This window comes from Anas acuta, chromosome 6 (assembly GCF_963932015.1).
Source record: "Anas acuta chromosome 6, bAnaAcu1.1, whole genome shotgun sequence".
Lineage (NCBI taxonomy): Eukaryota > Metazoa > Chordata > Aves > Anseriformes > Anatidae > Anas > Anas acuta.
The window spans coordinates 27503249-27523639 of record NC_088984.1 but is presented as its reverse complement, the minus strand read 5'-3'; the positions used below and the strand labels follow the sequence as shown (position 1 = coordinate 27523639).

Genomic DNA, 20391 nt, shown 5'->3' with positions numbered 1-20391 from the left:
AAACAGAAGAAAAAGAAAAAAGGACTTAGATTAATTTAACATTGGAAGGATTTGTAATTTAATCACCAGAAGTAGTTCTTATCTGGCTTATCACCATGTCAAGTAATTTAGACTCGGATCAGGATTTCTTAAAGAGACATTGCAAATAGGATTTCCATTACACAAATCTATTAAGAATAATATATGTTTTGTGTATATGCATGGCTTACTTGAAATATCTAGTATACCGGATGTTTGTATTAGAGTATTCCATACAACTATTTTATTTAAAACAAAACATTAACTCTAGAAATGCATGTGTAAACTTGAGTTTTGCCATGTTATACTCTAATTTTCACAGATTAGAGCCAGCTTGCTCAAAAGTCAAGTACATGAGTAAATAAATCTGATCTGAATTTTTTAAGCTGCTATTTAAATGTTTACTGCAAGTTACATTGCTTTCTAATGTTTCTAGTTCAAATTAAATAGGGAAACTTGACATTACTCAATTCATAAACTATTAACACTCTCTGTAGTGCCTGAGGTAGTTCTTGATCATAGTTTTCTTTCTAGAGACTCCTCAACCGAAATAACTAATATTTGTTCAGTGTCCCCATATACTACTTTGTACTTTTGAAAGACAGGTCTTTAGAAAATGTGGAAGTTTAGAGCAAAACTCCTTATTGGTAAATTCTGCCATTGTGAAGCCTTTACCCACCCCACCCCCCCCCACTTTTGTTAGACAAGGTTTGTCTTTGTTTGCTTCCTTAGTCCGAAATGTCAAAATGCTGTTTGTTCTCATTTTCTGCCCTTGGACCATGTCTGATTCAGAAAAGAAGTGAACTCTAAAGATTGTGGGCTGAAGTGCTTATCATTGCCTGTACTTGTTGTAGGGAGCTAGGCAGTGTGTGGGGCAGCCCATGCAGGGAGAGCCTGCTGTCAGCTCTGCGCTCACCACCTGGAATGCGTGGCTTAGACTCGCTAATGACACAAAGAGTCTGATGTTTTCTGCATACGCTGCTTGTCTTGGGGGATGAAGGAGTCTTGTGGGATGTCTTAACCTGTAGTACTACCTAGGGTGCGTGTCGGGTGAGGAGTTAAGATGACCTTTTGTGCATAATTGGAGTCATCATCCTCAGGTGTGTAATGCAAAATGCATGGCAAGTTGATTACAGCCTTTTATTTGGGTGTCCATATTTTGGGAGTGCCCTCTTCCATGTTTCATATCATTAGCATGGGAATCCTCATACAGGGTATGGCTGTGACAGGTGTCAGGCCATCAGTTCAACCTGAGGATCTTAGAATCCATTAAAAAAAATTTGTCCTTCAAATGGAATAAAACTTCTAACTGTTTTGTAGACACTTCTTATCCCATGCAGTTTGCTTCTTTTGTGTGATCTGCTGTACTTCAGTTCCACAGACAGGAAATCCTTGAAACAAGAGTGCGTTCAGTAGGCCAGGCTCATCTTCTTGTACTAATCACTCCCTTTTTAACTATGTAGGTTTAGAAAACAGAAGTTAATGAACAGCTTGTTTTGATGAGACACTGACTTCTCTGATTATACAAACTTTGACAAGTTGGCTTCTAACATCCTCTTAGCTCATGTAGTTATTATTGATACAACAAGGATTTTAAATATGAAACAACGAATGCACAAACAAAATGCATGAATTGATTTTAAATAGTTCAGTACTGTGGCCATAAACTTGTAACAAATTAAAATACTGTAAGATCAGGCAATATATGAACAATGCCTCTGCTCAATAGGCTGATAACTTTGAAGTTTAGCAAAAGCATAATTCAGTATTTTCTGATTTTGCCCATTTCAAACACCTCTAAGTATTTATAGCTCACAATTCTGCCCATGCCTCCTGTTAGGTAAGGAATGTGGTGTAGCAGTGTTAGAAGCAGGTCCGAGTTCCTGCAGTACCCCACAGACTCTTGGTCTTTGATAACACTTTGTCCTCTGTGTAAATCAACTTTCACCTTGTCTTGGATAAATTTAAGATGCCAAGGTGTGGTTGATAATTTGTGGGATATTTTGTGGCATGCCATCCAGTGCCTTGAAGATAAAGGCTTAAGGTGGTTTTGGACTTGCACAAGTATTTTTTGAGGAATTTCAAGGAAGTGAGAGGCTCAAAACGCTTGGAAAGCACGGTGTTGTTGAAGCTTGTTTCTGCATTCTGCTCCTCTTGTCATTTGTCTTTGGATCTAAGATTTTGGGTTGAAATAGACTACATTGCTGTAGTCAGTCAAAAGATAATATATATATGTGTTACTGAGGGCAAAATGTGATTACAGTCCTGGATCTTAATTTTCTTGTACCTTCAGATCACAGAAATTTCCCCATTTTCAAGTGTTTCAGCATATAACCAGTAGCGAAAGCTTCCTAAAAATATTTATAGGAAGAGCTTCTTTAACATACTGTGATGGACTGGCTGCATGGATACTGTTTTTTTGTTTGTTTGTTTGTTTTGTTTTGTTTTGGTTTGGTTTTCAAATTGAAGATACTGAAAAATATTCAAGAAAATCTTTTAGCAGTATACCCAGAGGAAAAGGCATCCGGGCTTGCTAGAAAAGCAAGTATTGTTAGGTGGCAGAGGGCAATACCCAGTAATAGACTTGCTTTCAATGGAACATGACACAGACTCTGAAATAATGGGTTTTGTTCTGGAAAGTTTGTTACATTTGACTTTGGGGGAGAAATACCTCATTATTACTTAGCCTTACTGTTTCTTTTGCTGCAGAGTTTCCTGTGTTATTCCATGCAGATACTTCACTTTGACAGCCCAGATAAACAGAAGCCAGACGTTCATACCCAGAAAAAAAATCCCTGAACTCCAGTGTAGGGCAAAGATAAAGAATTCCGCTTCTTTCAGCTTTGTGAATAGGCATGGGCCAGTGGACAAAATTGTGTGACTAAGGCTTTGAAGATTTCTGTTTTGGCATAATTGCTAAACAATAACATTAATGTACTTATTTTTATCTGAATGCAAGCAGTCATTTGGAAAGCGAATAATATGAAAAAAGAGATAGGTTTATTTAAATCCTGTAACACTGTTTCGTGCTTTCAGAAGATTAAACGTAGGTTGGGATTTTTCCAGGAGGCCTGGAGGAGTTGGATATCCAAAATCCCACAGAGTCAGTGAAAGCCAGCTATTTCCTTCCCCATTTTTCCCCAAAATCTAGGCTTAAAAGTCCTTGAGCTTGAGTTGTAGTAATACTTACAGAGAAAACTATGTATTAAAACTGGCTTACAAAATCCTTTTTGATGAAATTGTATCATTTTCTTTTGCCCAGCATCATGAGTCTCTGAGTAGATTCTTTCTGAGCTGATTCACATACGTGCAAAGACTGGGATTCCTGTCTGCTCACAAAATAAGCGATTGTTTCATCTGGAGGCAAGATGATGAGAGATCTAAAGACTGTGCAAACTGGACAATATGGTTTGAAGCCACAGCCATGCTTTATGCCACATGAACCTCCACAGCAAATCTGTTTCTTCAAACTCAGTGATACTGTTGAATCTTTAAGGTTGTTGCATAAAACAAGCATTAGGACTTCAGGGGAAATATTTTTGTGTTGTCCTCCACTAATATATTTAGTTTAGATCTCCCCTTAAGTGAGTGTTAAACTTGTTCTATTATTTGACACTTCTACAGTATTTAATGATTTAATCATATAAATTTGAGGTTAATTTACTTCTGCTTTTCAATATTGACAACTTTTCAGAATACTCTTTGAGTAGGCTTGGACCCTTGCATTGCCACTTGGGACACGCTGACTGAATCTGGTTCAATATGGAATGTGAAGTGTTCTGGAATCGGCTCTAAGCTGATGTGAGATGATCATAGAATCATCTGAGTATCCTGAGTTGGAAGGGACCCACAAGGATCATTGAGTCCAATTCCTGGCTCCACACAAAACCACCAGAAAAGCAGACCACCGTCTGGGTGCAGAACCTTTCCCTGACCGTCCCCTGTCCCAGCTTCATGCCGTCCCCTCGGGTCCTGTCGCTGTCCCCAGAGAGCAGAGCTCAGCGCCTGCCCCTCCGCTCCCCTCGTGAGGGAGCTGCAGGCCGCCATCAGGCCTCCCCTCAGCCTGCTCTGCTCGGGGCTGAGCAAACCAAGGGGCCTCAGCTGCTCCTCACACGTCCTCCCCACCAGAACCTTCACCTGCTTCCTAGCCTTCCTTTGGACACTCTCTAATAGTTTTTGTTTTTCTTATATTTTGGCAGCCAAAGTTGTACCCATGATGATTATCTTGAAGCATTCAAAGTGAATGTTAAAGTACTATGACTTAAAATATATATTTTTTTAAATAGTAAAAATAACAACAAAGAAACTGCCACAATCTCTCGGTGCGAAGCCTTTGACTGTTTTAAGTGAAAAGCTATGTGATTAAATGTCATCAGTCCTGTGTCGTCATTGAACTAAGATAATGTTATCTCTTTTAACATCCCAGAGTGGGTTTTTCGCTGCTAGCAGTTGATTATTTAAGAACTTCATGTTGGCCAGATTGATAACATTCCTCTACTACCTGTTTGTTACGCACACTTCCTTTTAATTGTCTTGTTAAAAATCAATGGTAATTTAGCATAGGAGAAGAAGATGGAAGGAAGGAACCTGTTGAACTAGACAGACTTATACAGTAAAAACAACTGTCCTTAGTGTTTACCAGCTGAGCACAGATCTAAACAGAATCTTCAGGTACTGAATTATTTAAGAATGTAGATTCTTTTTCTTGCTTAGACGTATACATTCTGAAGGAAGTTTTGTAAAGGGGGTAGGTAAGATCAGTGGCTGAAATAGAGATGATAGAAGGTCAAATTGTTAGGGTTGTCATTCAGACTTTAGGACACTTGTTTTTAAATATGTAGTGTGTCGTTCTCTGACCCTGGCTGAGTCAATGAGATACGTCTTCATTATAGATTTAGCTTGATCTTTTCTCACGCTGGATGAAAAACGCCTCAGCCTCTTGATGTAAAACATGAACCAGGATTAACTCTGCTGCTTCAAACTTGCTTGAAATGTATTAATTTTGTCCCTGCAGTTTTTATGCCAGAACACAGGTATCATTAGCTTTCTAGCAGCTATCATGAGGGTGGTATAATTACTGTATCCTGTGCTCATGATAGGTGGATAAAAATTTTGATTTTTGTGGCAGTGCCTGTTTCGGATGAGGGTTGCGCAGCCAGGTGGTCTGATGGTCATCTGAAACATTTTGAAGGTTGTGGGCATAAGGCACTGAAACAGCTTATGTGCGGTAAACTCAGGTCTCTTCTGTATAAAATCTGCCAACATGTGTGGACTAAATAATCTGTCAGCTGCTAGTAATAAATCTCTGCTGTCCTGCTACTCTCCCTCATAGATCCTCTCACTTAAGCTGGATTCTTCTAAGGTAACACTTCCTTGGAGAGTTAATTTGGGGAAGAGAGATCAAGGCCTTCATTAAAGAATTTCAATTGACAGTTTACTTCCTTGGCTAATCCATACCACTCTATTGACATTAATTCTAATTCATTAAACCCCCAAATGTGGTGGATGGGTCTGGGAAGAAGCAGACAGTAGCAGCAGGCTACAAGGCAGTGCATGCTGGCCTGTTGGCAGCTAGGCTCCTTTCCTTGGGTATCCCTTGGGTCAGTATACCCCAGGTGAGGCCAAGAAGAGGCTGTGGGCTATGTACAGCAGTGGTGAAAAATGGTGGTGCCTGGGTGGGAGATGAGGTGTGAACCTCATATAACATGCAAGGTGCAAGGCAGCTTGCCAAACGTTCTGGTTCTGTTTTTATCTTTTTCAGTTACCTGAAGCCAGCAAACCAATGGTACATCAGAATGCAGTCAAAACACAAATATGCACAAGTGGCTTTTAAGAACACAACAGGAAAACGTTGTCTCTGTTGTTGCTGATAGTGTTTATCAGCAGAAAGCACTGTGCTAGAAAGGGTATAAAAAAGGGTATAAAGAGAAAAAGATCTTGAAGTTACTTGGTTCCTTAAAGATTGGAATGAGGAAAATGAAAGCCTAAAGTATATCCATGTACAGGAAAAAAGGGTACTTGAATTTTCTAGTGTCAGGTTATTTTAATGGAAAAGGGTCTTGTAATGAACATAAATTATTTAGTCATCTGCATGCTCAGTCACTTAATCACTTTGAAATGGATATCAGTACTAGCAATCATTTTAGTTTTGGCACTAGTTCTCAATCAACGCCTGAATTTGTGTAATTGCCAGCACTTGAAACTGCCGTGTTATACAGCAAAAGCAGAGAAAACCCAAATTATTTTTGTCAGTGAAGACTAAGGACATGAAATATTGTGAACAGATTATTCCAGATTTTAACATTGAGTATAAACTGTCTGGGTTTTATTGTCAAAATACATTTTGTGGTGTATGTTGAGGTACATACTATGCCCTGTAAAACACTGGGGGACTTCTGATGATCACAATATTCTATTTCCTCTCGTTTTTAGAAGGAGAATAAAGCTTTTAATTGCAGATGCAACTTGCTGAAGTATTTTTCTTTACTTTCCTGCTCTTCCCTCCTGGAAGTTCCTTTTGTATTTTCTCCTTGCAAGTTCCCATTCTTTCTTATTTCTTCTCTTTCAAATATTAATCAGTGTGGTGCTACTCATAATGTCTTGCTCGAGAAGCCCCCAGCCCATTTCTTATAGTTTTAGACCTTCACACTTACATGTCCAGTCCTTAAACAGACGATTTATTTCTCTTTCCAACCAATCAGTCTAGACCTCTGCTGCGTATTTGGTAAATGTGCTGTAAACCACAGAGTACTGAAAGTGTAAATATTGTAAATATATGGAAGATCATCAGCATCTTAGCTTTTTTCCTCCTGATACGTTAGTATTAAAGGTGGTCTGTCTGTAGAAGAATGAATTACTTCAAAAAAGAAGTCTGCATGTGACGTTTTTATGTAAGTGTATACACATTTAGATATATTTGTAGTTAAAGCCCCAGAGGAAAAAAAAATGAAAACCAGCAGTGAAGTGCTTGCTAGGTGATGATTTCAAGTTTGTTTTTTTTTATCCATATCACATCAGAAAGCAACTTACAGTAGCTGAAAAGACATACTGAGAGGAGCCTCCTGATATACTCTGAGGTGGTATTTTAATAACCTTCCTTTTATTAGCTTGTATCATGAAGACACGTGCTATCTCGTAGCCCTGCCTCTAGGGCAATGATGTTTTCCCGGATTGAATACAAAAATTTCACAGAGAGCTGACAGGATCAAAAGAAAACAGGTTTTGTGTCTTTAATTCAAAGGACAAGTTACAGAAAAAAAACTTATTTTAAGAAGTCTGTTGCAGCCTAGTGAAGTTCCTAGTTGAATGTATAATGTCTTGTATTTAAAGAAATCCTATTATAAGCAAGCAAATGTGCAGAAACCTTTACCTTTGAAATTTTTTATTTTTTATGTCTTCACCTATGTGGTCATAAAGGTTGTTGGATATAATTACCAAAGCAGTATCCATAGATCTGTGATGCCAGCAAGTCTGTTCCCTAAGGTTACATGCAAATCTGTCTTTTGATGGCTAGCTCAGATTCTTTTATTCATGATTTCTACATCACAAAATGTATTGCCTGGCACTAATCGTGAAGCCGCAAATTTGATTTTTATCCCGACAATTAGAACAGGGAGTAGAATAATTCTCTGTAGCATTTCCTTCCTTTCCCCCTCCCTTTGCACTTGATGCAAGTTCCATATACAGCATTGAATAGATGTAAGGACAGGAAATGTTGATTATGTACTAATGGAACCAACTTCCTATGCTATTAATGAAAACATGACTCATGTTTTAAGGATTTGCAGTTGGATTCCTGTAACTTTTGGTGTTTCTGTTGTAGTTGTTTTCAGTAATTATGTTTTCCAATAACACAAAATAATTGCAGAAGACTGAATATACTAGTATATTAAAAACAATAGAAGCATATTTGTTTATTTAAATTCATCCTAGTGTACATGAATTATATTTGTAGCACATGAGATTTCTGTCTTGTAACTTATTTTTATATATTTTTTAAAATCTTTGCTGCCCAGAAATATCTTCTCCCTCTGCAAAACATGTTGGGAGATGAACAAGTGAAACTGATTAATTCCTAGTTCCTTCAGGATTTCAGAAAAGTAATTTAACTTTGTTTCTCCATTCTCAACTTGGAATATGACAGTAAGATTTAATTGTATACTGAAAATGGAGTCCGTTAAGTGCGTGAATGTGTGTGTGATGATCAGGTGCAACCATAACAGTAGCCAAATGTGGGAAAGCAGGGTGGATGTGTTTCTTAGGTTACTTATTTACCCATATTTAATTGTAATACTGCTTGTGTGTTAAGCATATCTTTGAAATTGGTCTATACATTTCATTTTTGTATAAAATAGAGGTGCAAAGTGGGCTGGAGAGAAGCAATTTCTAAACTCTTTGTGTTTGTTTGTTTGTTTCCTTGGATAAGGAAGTGAAGAGCTTGCCCTGCTTACATGCTCCCCCCTTCTCCCCTCTAAGAACTTTTGGGAATGGTGCCTCCCATTCTTGTTTTTGTTGGAAATCACTGCTGGATGAAAGAACTGGAGTTTGAGTTAATTTCATTATTTTTATTAAAGCATTTTGTCACAGTTTGTCTGCTCTACGAGTTCAAGGGGAATGGAAAACGTGTTTCATAATAAATCCTTTACTAGTCGTCGTTCAAGTTTTACTTTTTTGTCCCTTACAATATCAGCCCCATCTATTTCCACGTGTCCGTGGTGGCAAATTTTCCAGCAGTTGATGACATATAAGCACTCGTTTCAATTTGTTTGTTTGACAATCTCCCTGCATCTATCATGAAAAATAAATTAGAAAATATCTAAATATGTAATGAGTTCTATATGACAAAGAAGTATATTTTATTATGAATTCAACCTTTTTGTAGTGATGATAAAAATGCCAAAATCTTCCTTGTAGTACATTGTGGAAGAAAAATTAAGTAGGTGTTCTCCAGTTTTGGAGGTAACCTTTCATGTGAATTGTTCCTTTTTTTTTGTAACTTTAAAAGTATGGAAATTAGAACTTCTTCATTGCATGCTGATTTAATCAGATAGTTGTGTTTAAGTAGAGTGAACTCTTCTAGTGTGTAAAAAAAAAAAAAAAAAAAAAGTGTTCATTTGATTCAGTAGATTTATAATCTTTAGGTGTATATACATTATACATACACCTTTGGCATTTTTTTCTGTTTGCTGTGTTTTAGTCTTAACGACAAAAGCTGTTACAGACTTGCATATTTACAGAGCAGCTGCAGTCCGGATTAATGATTTTAGCGCACTTATTTTTGTGATTAACTTGTGTAGGAGTAATGAGATGGAGAGCTTGAACAGGGCTGTACAAGCATTGATCCACCATGGAATCTCGTAGCAAGAGCAGGGGCCTGGAGGATGGCTTCAGCAGCGCAACAGATGGCCTTGGCAACCTGTGCCGATGCTTCGCTTGGTGCTAGGCGTTGGGTTTGTTCGCAGAGTACAATGCGGGGGCATTTCTTGCCTGGGCAAATATACTGTACAGCTTGACCTGTAAATGGCCTCTGCATTTTGCTCATTTGAAGATGCAATGCTGGTGCATCTTGTATGTCTGAGAAATCTGGAGGCAAAGGAGCACTGCCCTGTGAGCTGCTCGTGGGTTCTTAAAACATGCCGAGCGCGTCTGTCCACAGGCACTTTGCCTTTAATTTTTCTGGCATAGATTGCAAATGACCTGGGTATATAAAACAGATCAGTTCAAGAGCCAGAACCTTCAGAGGCTAAACAGCTTATTTATTTTAATTGCTCTTGCTGTTCACTGAAGATTTTAGCACTGAGGTATTTTCTTGGGTTTGTATCTGTTGGAACTGAAGACAGGAGAATCCAGTACTTCTAGTTCTATGCCACCATTTCCCTGCCTTGGGGACAAAAACCAGCAGGGAACCCAGCTGAGGAATATCGTTCTGTCAGCTCGCTGCATGTAAAGTTTAGAACAGGCACTCCGGCACCTCTGTGGTGTTTTTTTTTTTTTTTTTTTTTTTTTTTTTTTTTTTTTTTTACAGCAGTATCTCCATTTCTTTTGGGGAAAGCTTTAAGGCATACTCATCTAAGCTGGCAGCTGCTTCCAGGGCCTAACTTAGAAGTGTTCTTATACTAAAAGTTTTTAGAGCTGTTGAGTTCCGCTGACTGGAAGAGCAAAACCTTATTGCCAAATTCCCTGAGCAGGAACGTGCAAAACCATGTAAGGAAACTGAAGCAGCTCATCTATTCTGTGGTTCTTCAGGATAGTTTCTGGAGATCTGAATGTCCTACTCAATTTTCTTTGGCATTAGAGCATCAACAATGAACGTACAGAGACGATAGAAAAAAAATAAAATAAAATCCTGATCCTCCAAATGTTCTAAACCATCAGAATAAGGGCAGGGGTCAGCAGAGTATTGCAGTGGGTACTGCTCCCGTAGGGGCTGCAGTACTCTCAGTTATAATGGAAGCAGGAATGTGCAGGGATCAGCATGAAAACTCTATTTGTTGGGTGTGTAACCTTTATTTTTGTTGGAAAAGTTTCCCACTGAGATCATCTGATGCTAAATTGTGGCAAGTTAACTTGCATTTTTATTAGTATGCTAGAAAACTGATGAAGGCAGGCACTCATTCGCTAGCACTGGTGCTTTCCCATGCTTGCATCTTCCTCACCTCTGCAGGTGTTGGTATGGGGCAGTGTTTTCTTAAATGAGAAGAGCTTTTGGTAGCAATGATTGTTTATCTAGTGTATGGTTGGGTAGCATCGAGCACAGTGGTTAACAACTTGTAGTTTTCAAAGTAGCTTTGGCATGTTCTTGCCTTTCAACCTTAATCCTAATAGATACATAGAAAGGTGAAGAGTCTGAAAGTGGACAGTTACAGTGGTCTGTGACTCTGGAGCACAAACATGATACATGTAACTGTATATCTTACTTTATATATGTGTGTGTGTGTAAGTAGAAAGCAAAATCTTTTTTCTTTTTTTCCCCTATTAGTTTAGAGGTTAAAAGTATTGCTTATTTTTTTATACCTATTGAAGTATTATGGAAGTGGACTTCTTCTGGCATTGTGGTTTTTGTTGTTGTTTGGGGAAAAAATGCAACAAAACAAAACAAAAAAAGCACTAAACAGGTTTTGACAATGAAACCAGATCTATTTGGCTGCTTTATAAGTTCTGTTCTTTTAAATTTATTTTTTCACAGGCAAATCATTAAAGAGCTTATCTTGCAACAACTTGAGCATTCTGTAAACAAGCAACATCTCAGATGACCTTAGTCCCATTCAGCTATCGCACGCAATTGATTATACAACCTTTGTAGTGTCCCTTGGAGCAGATGCATCGTGTTTCACAAGAAGTTGTAATTCTGTCCTGCTCCCTCTTGAAAATTGTATTTCAGTGATTTTTTTTTCTCTCAATTTTCAAAAAGTGAGTCAGCTCCAGTTCTCTTGCAGTAGTTGAGTACTATCCTTTCATACATTGTTTCTTGGCCAGTCCCATGTCATAGAGCAGGGAATGTAGGACAGATGCTTCACGCCTGGCATACTCAGCTGTTCCTGAGAATAAAACTACAGCGTGCGACTGGCAAGGACTGCTTGAGGCAGCACATGTTGGCTCTTAATATATGACCTTTTTGTCCTCAGTAACTCAGCTTACTCATTTAGAAAGAAAATGTTAGATATGAAATTTAGGCAATTGAGTTTCTGAACATAAGCCACTGCTTTGTAATGAGTGTATTTATCACCTCAAAACTCAAGTTACAGATGTAAAAGATAAATTAAACGCCAGTCAGTATACAGAGAGGCGGGTGAGTAACATGGACTACTGTCTAGGTTATTGGAGTATGTGGAACTGCAAGTGATTGAATTACAGGAGCTTAAGAAGTTCCTGTCCCCTCCTCTGAGGATTTACCACTACTGAACTGACATGCAGCTCAACTGATCATACATGCCCTACCAGACCATTAAAAATACACTAAGTTGTGCTATTTTAATTACTGCTGCCGCAGAATAAGCTGGGAGTCACTGTCAAACTGTTTTTCTGCATGGTGCAGTTATATATAGTTGTCTCTGGATAAGAGAATATCGAGTTTAGACTCTTTAATGAGTAGTAAAAGCCTTAGAAAAGAGACACACATCCGAGTCTAGATATCTTATTTTGCCTATTACAAAACGATCTGTGCCAATAATATGATTAAACAGTATTTTTGCAGCAAGTGTGCTGTAGAATGACAAAATAATTATTCACTGAGAATTTAATTATTTTGTACGTATCCAGTACCTTTATAATTGACAATCATATTCTACAAGTTTATTTTAAGTTCAAAATTGGTTTTCTCAAAAGATCACTTGTCATCTACTAAACCTTGCATTTCTCTGCTGACTGTGCTTTCACATGAGTTAAAGAATGGGATGAAATCTACTTGAGATGCATAGTACAAGTATTTACTGAGACTAGATCTTTTCTGAGCTGTACTACCGAATAATTTTTTTGTGCTGTAGTTCCACATCTACCTTGCCATGCATTTTATAAAATCATATTTAAGTAAAGAATGAAAATACTTTAAAGAACATATTTACTACAAATGTAAGATTTATCTTGGAGCTTGATGCCTTTTTAAGGAATTTGGAAGTTTACCCGTCTTTTCCTAAGGAAAAGATAGAGGCATATCAGCAAGGTTGAGTCCTTTAATGGAGGTGACATAAGTGAAAAAGCAGTAATTGTATGGGTAAAACATCTGAGTTCTTAAGTTATTCCATTTTTAAGGTTTTATTGATCAAATATTCTTGTTAAAATCAGTATGTCTTGATTTTTTTTTTTTTTTGTAATTAAAAAAATCAAATATTTTTTCAAGTGATCATGTATATTTGTTTTTATGCTTTTTACATACATAGAATGTCCCTGCTGGACATTCCACAGGGAGATTTTATGCACAGCATTGCTCCTGTTTACAGTCAGTGTTCTGCAGATCTGATGATCAGAGTCGTATGGGTTTTACTCAGCTGTTAGTATTTCTGTTGGTGGTCAATAATGATCTGTGAAATAGCCAAAAATATTAAGTTGCTGAGGGAAAAGTAGTAATGTCAGTGCAACGGATGGATAAAAAGTAGGAAAAAAGAGAGAGATCAAAAGAAAGAGTGGTGGGGTGGGGGAACTGAATGAGGGAGGCACACTGGATTGGGTGGCACTCTGAAAAAGATCATATTGGTTTAGGATCTGGAAACAATTAAGTAACGCATGTGGTTGCTGAAGAAACCAACTAACAGTTGTGTAACTTACACTTGAGGACAAACGATGCAGGCTATGCAATGAAATTTTTGTTCTGTACATGTGGACTTAAAGCATTTACGCATTCATTTTAAAATGTCTGCTTTTTTTGGTCTTCTTCATGAAAGTAACTTCAGGATAGATGGACCTCATTTTTGTTTCTGACCATTGAAGTACATTTTAAAGAATGGGCACTTACAGTTCAAGATGGTTATAGGTTTCCAGAAGACCATAATCATACTGTAAAGTTAGAGTTAAAGTTTCCTGAATGAAATCAGTGACAAAAAATATTTTTCTTTCTTTGTCTTAAGCTGCACAGAGCGAGGAGCGGCTGTGTGCATTTAAGGACCCATATCAGCAGGACCATGGAATCAGTGAGAGCCGAATCTCCCAGGAGAATGGCACAATTTTGTGCATGAAAGGTAGCACCTGCTATGGACTTTGGGAGAAAACAAGAGAAGGAGACATAAATCTTGTAAAACAAGGTATGTAACATTTCATCATAAGTGCAGTTTTTGCCACTCTTAACTTTTTTTGGGGGTATAGCGATATGATCTGAGGATGCTCTGTTGCAAAACTGAGTGTTTTGTTTGCTCATTGTACAAACTTAACTTTCCATTTAGCAATCTTAAGTATGAATAACAAGTTTGTTGAAACAAATGACTTATAAAAGAGACTAAGGAGCCCAGTGTACAGTTAAGAGGAAAAAAATAAAATCTGTTATTACATAAGAAGTCCAGAGGAAGATAGCTTTCTTGAGTATACCTCATTATACATATTGAGTCATGGTAAGTTTAAAAATAAATGTCTCATTAAGTAAAAATGTACTTTCAAATTGATTGGGTGTTTGTTTACAAAGTAAATTGCAGCTCTAGCACAAAACTGTCACGTACTAACTGTCAGTTCATTATTTTTCTGCTGGGAGCATGATGGTAGGGAGAGGTGAAGTGTCTTGCAGTTGCTGGAGATGTGCTTTGATATTCATTCTCAGAAACTGTGCTTGGTTACTTGGATACAAGTTAATGTAGTATAAGGTATGAACTGAATGAAAACTGGTGTTTACAATATGTGCAGTTCATCTCAAAGCTCTTATTTCATGTTTGATCTGGTAATCTGCTTGAAAGAAGCACTGATTACTTACTGCTGCTCCCACACTGCCTCTTAACTTTCCAGGCACTTGTGCATAAACATTTAACTACCTTTGACCATATTTGAGAAGGGACAGTTGATATAGGAACCAAGGGCCTAAACTAAGCAAGAAATAAGATGTAGTTCTGTAGTTCTAGTAACGTTGACAATGAGAAGGACACCATTTTTAGAAATTCTGCAAGAAGTACCAAACTATAGATGCATCTTTTTTTCTAGCTCCAAGAATGAATACTAAGTCACAGTTTTGCCTAGACTGTGGGCCAGGTGGTGGTTTGTCATACTGAGGTTGACAGCTGGGCAGCTTTGGTGCTGGCCTGCATCACCATGTTTTTTCTCATTCACAGAGGTAAATTCTAGAACAAATTGTCCAGTTGCTGGTTTTAAATGGTGTTAGTAAAGTCAGTTGAGCAAATTATGATAAGTGTTTTCACCCTGCTCTGTAACATTTAATCGCATATTATATGGTACGGATTTCTATTATGCCTCCATAACAAAAGCAATTATTGAATTTACTTCTTTTTACAGGTTGCTGGTCTCACATAGGAGACCCACAAGAGTGTCACTTTGAGGAGTGTATAGTTACGACCACACCTTCTGTGATTCAAAATGGAACATATCGCTTCTGCTGTTGTAGCACTGACTTGTGCAATGTCAACTTCACGGAAAACTTTCCACCTCCTGACCCTACTGATACAACACCTTTCAGTAAGTCAGACATTTCAATCTCTGCCATTTGTTTTGGAGAAAGATTCTTCTTTTGTGTACTATAAAATGTGAAATCTATGACATTTCTAATCATATGCAGAAACAGCAAACAGAACAGAGGTTTTCCACATGAACTTTAACACATTTATATATGCCGCAGTGCTCTGCAAAGAATGAGTTAAGTGCTTACAAGAGAGGTTTTTGTATAGGCAATTGCTGAATGCTTATATTTTCCAAAATAGTCTCTAATTTTGTGTGCTTGGGTGTTTGGATGCCTAACTTCAGAAACATGTGAGGATATTCAGAAGGATTCTGATGTCTGTTAAAAACAGGCCAGGAAGTTCATTAAAATTATGGCACATCTGAAAAGTCTGGTCTGTCTATTCAGTCTTGGTTCATAGATAGCTTTGAGCAGTAGAACCGGTCTTAAAGTGATCAGGCTGTTGAGGTTCTCTTCAGCAGCCTTACAGTGCTTTGAAATCTGACTTCTTTCCTTTGCATATCTCTGGTAGAGATTAATTTTGGCTTAACATTCAAAGAGTACTAGTCATAGCAATGTAGTTTTTGTCCAGATTAGATTATCTATTAAATTATTTAGTATAAAATTAACATAGCAAATGGATCCAAATCAAGGTATCATTCCCCTTAACCTCCAATTACAGAAGCAAGATCATGACTAGCAGACACTCTATGATGCTTCATTCCAAGAATTAAGAAGCAGAGTTGTTAGCCTATCTGAATTTCAGCCTTTTCTATATAAGAATTGAATAGAGGCAGGATTGTAAATGGAGGTACAAGTGTTTCTGTGTATTGAGAGTTTTTTGTCAATTGAGCATTTTGTGAAATGAAGATGTCTTTAATGGGATATTATTTACAGCTATAGAATGTGAAAAGAGTAGTTTGTATTTAGGAGTGATAATTCTTTGAATTCACTTAAACTCTAAGGTAGTGATGGCACTAATACTTTAAATCGTAGCTGTAAGGTGGGGTCTTTGTAAGCAATTTTGAGCAAAATGAGGGCCTGGCATGTTAATGGAAAAAGAAAATGAAACCTTTTATTGGGAAAATGTATAGGGTATAATTGGGTAAAGAGAAAAGGCAAGATGTATGGTACCTTTTGGCTGATAATACTATTTGTACAACTAGTGAGCAATCACTGTTTGGAACCTTTGTCTGAGCTCAGGACTGTGCAGTGCAGAATTGATACCGCTTGACTCTGGTAATAGGCCCCTAATTGGGCCCCCCAAATGTGATAGGAGTTAACTGCTGTGCAGGGGATGTAGACAGGATGGTGTAAACATAATTCCTTTTTCCTCTCTATCCCTCCAAGACAGGGAGACAAAGTTCCTACAAAATGACTTGTTCTTGTGCTTCTCTAAGGGTAGAAACTGCAATCTGAATTAATTTGGTTATTGCATGAGATGATCTTCAAATGATTTTAAAGTGGAACTTTTAATACTGAAACATCTAGCCTAACTTGCAAAGTGAGAGGGGGAAGAAGATATTAAACATGTAAGACAGTCCTTAATTCACCCAGCTGTAATTGACTGTTGCAGCATACATTTTTACTGACTCAAATTGTTTTGTGGTATTGTCACCTCCCATTTTCATAATATGCAAATTTGGCTTCAGGCATAAGCAAAGTAGGTTGCTTTGTGGCACAGTTGTCTGTCTGCATTGGCTGTGCTAGAGATAGACTGGCCATGCCAAGCAAAGATGGCCTTATTTGCTATTCTGGTATATTATTTGTAAAGCTCTACTGCTTGTTCCTCCATTTTGGATGTAGATGATGATCTAGAAACCTGCAAGGGTTAACAAAGAAGGAGGTTGTGATGTATAAACTCCCACATCTTTATTGGACCATGTTTTACACCATCCTGTTTTGAGCCCTCTTACCTTTTCCTAGAACCTGTTTTGGTGCTGTAAGATTTAGTCTTGCCACCTCAGCACCAAGGACAAAATTCTTGCACAGTCATACAGGAAATAATATTGAAATAATATTGAAATAATATTGAAATAATATTGAAATAATATTGAAAGATGTAGCTAGAATATCAATGTTTCAAGAAAACGAGAAGTAATTGAATTAAAATCTTCATACATATTACCTATAAAAAAATCATTCTCATAAAAAACATCAAGTCGTCTCATAAAAAGTACACTTAATATTTATGTCATTGTTGTCTTTTGGGATGTCAAAACATGTTTACCTATTAACCATGTCTTTGTAGAATGGAATATCTTATCTAGGCTGATTCTCATTGGTTAGGGCACAAATACAAGAAATCCATCCTATTTCGTAGAAAAACGTTTATAAAATGAAAAATAAGATCAAGGACAAACTAGTTCTTGAAGTCTGAAATTTAATCCTTACTCCTCCTTAATGTGCAGTTTGTAATTTAGTCATACATCTGAGTAGTCATAATATTATTCTCTTCTATCTTAAGGATAATCCAGAAAGATTTGAGTTGTTGTTGGTTGCTTGGTTGGTTGCTAGTCCCTCCGGCTAGTATCTTGCAAATACTGTAGGATGGCATGTTGTTTAGAGCCCACGGTCCTGAGGTATTAAAAATGCAAAGATTCAGGTAGCAGTTTCCTGAAGTGCTGGATGATTGGAGAATGGTGTTTATATCAGATCTGAAGATTTTATCTGTGTTGTTTAGGGCTACTGAAATGCAGAAGTTCAAGAACATCCTCATCCTCAACCTAAGTTTGCACTTCTCAGTAAGGTTGGTTAGGAATACTCTCTCGTGCTTTGCAAAATCAAAAATTGAGAATTCATTCTTCTTCCATCCTCTGTTTTCACAAAGAAATGACAAAGAACCCCACCGTCTTACGTTCAGCCAGTACATGTAGATAGATGCTCTTTAACCCCACTTTAAAAGGGACAACTATCCCTTTGTTTGTAAATACTCTGAGATGTGTATTTATTCTATTGGTTTTGTCAAATATTCATTCTGATATTTTTGAAAAATATCTGTCCCTTGTGCCTACAAAATACTTCCCAAATTCTGAGATAATTTGAAGGCAAATTCGTTAATTCTACATACATTCATAATGGCCATTTAAATAGAATTTAAGTAATTAAAGAGGTAAATGTTCTCCCTCATTGGTCATAGATATATTGTTGTAATGAAACATTTTAAGTTAATGTAACATCAGGATCAAAGCAACAAAGCCATTTTTAATTATGTTTTTTTCCCTCAAGGCTGCATTCCTGGCACTGCAAATAAATTAATCTTACAGCAACTGAGTGTTAAGTATATACTTTTGCATGACAAGTAATGCATTTGCATGATACGTGGGAAAAATCCCTGGCAGCAACAGTTGAGCATTGCTGGTAGATACTATTGTAGAAATGAGGTAGTTTTTTTTTTCCCTCTCATAGCAACAAATGGAGGATCTAAAAACCTATATTAAATAAGAACGCTGAGACTGAGTTACAGACAAACTGCTTGCCTCACACAGTGAAAGAAGTTGAAGTTTCTTTACTCTAAACCACCAATAGGCTGATTTATCTTTCCAATGTATCATCTCAGCCTTCCTTTGCCAACTTTCTTGCTACAATTACGTATTTGGTTTGAATGCTCACAGAATCCTTTGGAAACTTAGAAGAAAGCTACCATTTTAAAAGAAAGTAATTATTAAGGTGCATGGCTGGGTCAGGTTAATTAAGGTAGTAATAGATGGGTTTCATTCAGCTATTACTTTTGAGAGGTAGCAGTTAGACTCACGTTGCTGTGGACACATGGCCCAACTTTGCTCCCGCTGAAGTTGAATTAGATCATGTCAGGCAAATTTGCGAAGCCTTAACCTTACTGTCTCAGTTCTTACCCTGAATTGCTTTTTCCAGAGGCTAGCATTCAGTATTAATTTGTAATTGAAATGCCTTTTGTTTCACCTGGGTTCTGGTTGGTGAATGCTGCACCTGATCAGCTAAGTTTATTAGCTAGTGCAATTCTTCCAATTTCGATTTGTTAATCTAGGAAAATATTCACTAAATAATTGTGTTCCCCTACTTGTGTGATACTCTTTATTCTATTGATTTAGATATATAGGGAAGGGAAAATTACAAACCTTTGCAGTGTTGTAGATCCTCTGTTTTGAAAGATGGAAGTAGCAATGATCTGCACAAGGTCTAAAACTTCTACCCTTGAATGACAGGGAATAAATCAGGCACATCTTTCACAGTGAAGAGTTGAGATGTTGTATGTCATTACTGTAGCTTCACTATATTGTAAGCTAGGGAAATCAACATGGAAAAGTGGCAGAAAAGGAAATATTAGGGCAGTAATTAAGGGTGTTAATACCACTTTAAAAAAAAAATACTCTTAGACAGCTAAGTATTTTGTATAAGAGGACAATACTGTGCCTCTGACAAAGTTATTTACTGGAACATTGTAGAAAATGGAGATGCTGAGCTGGTGAAGGAGAAAAGATGAAAGTGAATGGTGATTTCTAAATGTGTAGTTCTGGTAAAAGAGCTTATATGCAGAGCAGCTAATAGAGGATGGGGAAAAATTAGAAGTGTGTTTTTGGATAATCATTCTGTGAAGTACTGACATAATGATTGAAATTTTTTTATTTTTATTTTTTGCTAGCTATTAACATAAGTGTATTTACTTGAACCTTCGATTGCGTTTCTTGTTTTTTGTCTAAAATCTAATGCATGCTTAAATGAAATCCTTGTGTCATTTATTTTTTCCTGTTTATTAGGCTACAGGATATGAATTAACTGCGGAGGGGGGTTTGATACAGGGTGCACATTGCTCCGTAGAGTTACTGGTGACGTTTTGGAAATGGGCTAATTAAGATTATTTCTTGTGTTGTTGCAACAGAGAGAAAGGTGATGGTATTAAATGTTTATGTAGGGGAGAAAAAGTAGAAGTGAAAGGCTTTGCAGAGAGCAAGCAGACAATATTATACCAATTAGTAATATTTATAGAAGACTATGTAGAAATTCAAGTGAAATCCTTAGTTTCTGAAGAGTCAGGGGAAGGTTTGGCAAGTCACCCAAGGTAACTGGTAATGCTTGTTGAGTAACTTCAGTGATCCTCATTAGAAATGGATATATCAAAAGCAGAATCTCTTACAGATTGTTGTTAGTAGCAGTTAATGTTTTAACTTCTAAGACATCATAGTCTTTTGAGATTAAACTTGCATCTTTACTGAATTTAAAATTAAACCTTTGATGTGCAATTGGAGCCTGACTATGAAGGCAAAGCCTACTTAGAAAACTGTACTTGTAAATTTTTTCTATTACAGAAACAT

At 37.2% G+C, this 20391-nt stretch overlaps 1 protein-coding gene across 1 annotated transcript in view; it reads left to right on the top strand.

Moving 5' to 3' along the window:
• Nucleotides 1-20391, top strand: part of BMPR2 (bone morphogenetic protein receptor type 2) — a 106094-nt gene that overhangs the window by 39281 nt on the left and 46422 nt on the right. The window contains exons 2-3 of the mRNA XM_068686037.1: nucleotides 13578-13751; nucleotides 14941-15120. Coding sequence (XP_068542138.1) covers nucleotides 13578-13751; nucleotides 14941-15120 — 354 coding nt within the window. The remainder of the gene's footprint in view (nucleotides 1-13577; nucleotides 13752-14940; nucleotides 15121-20391) is intronic.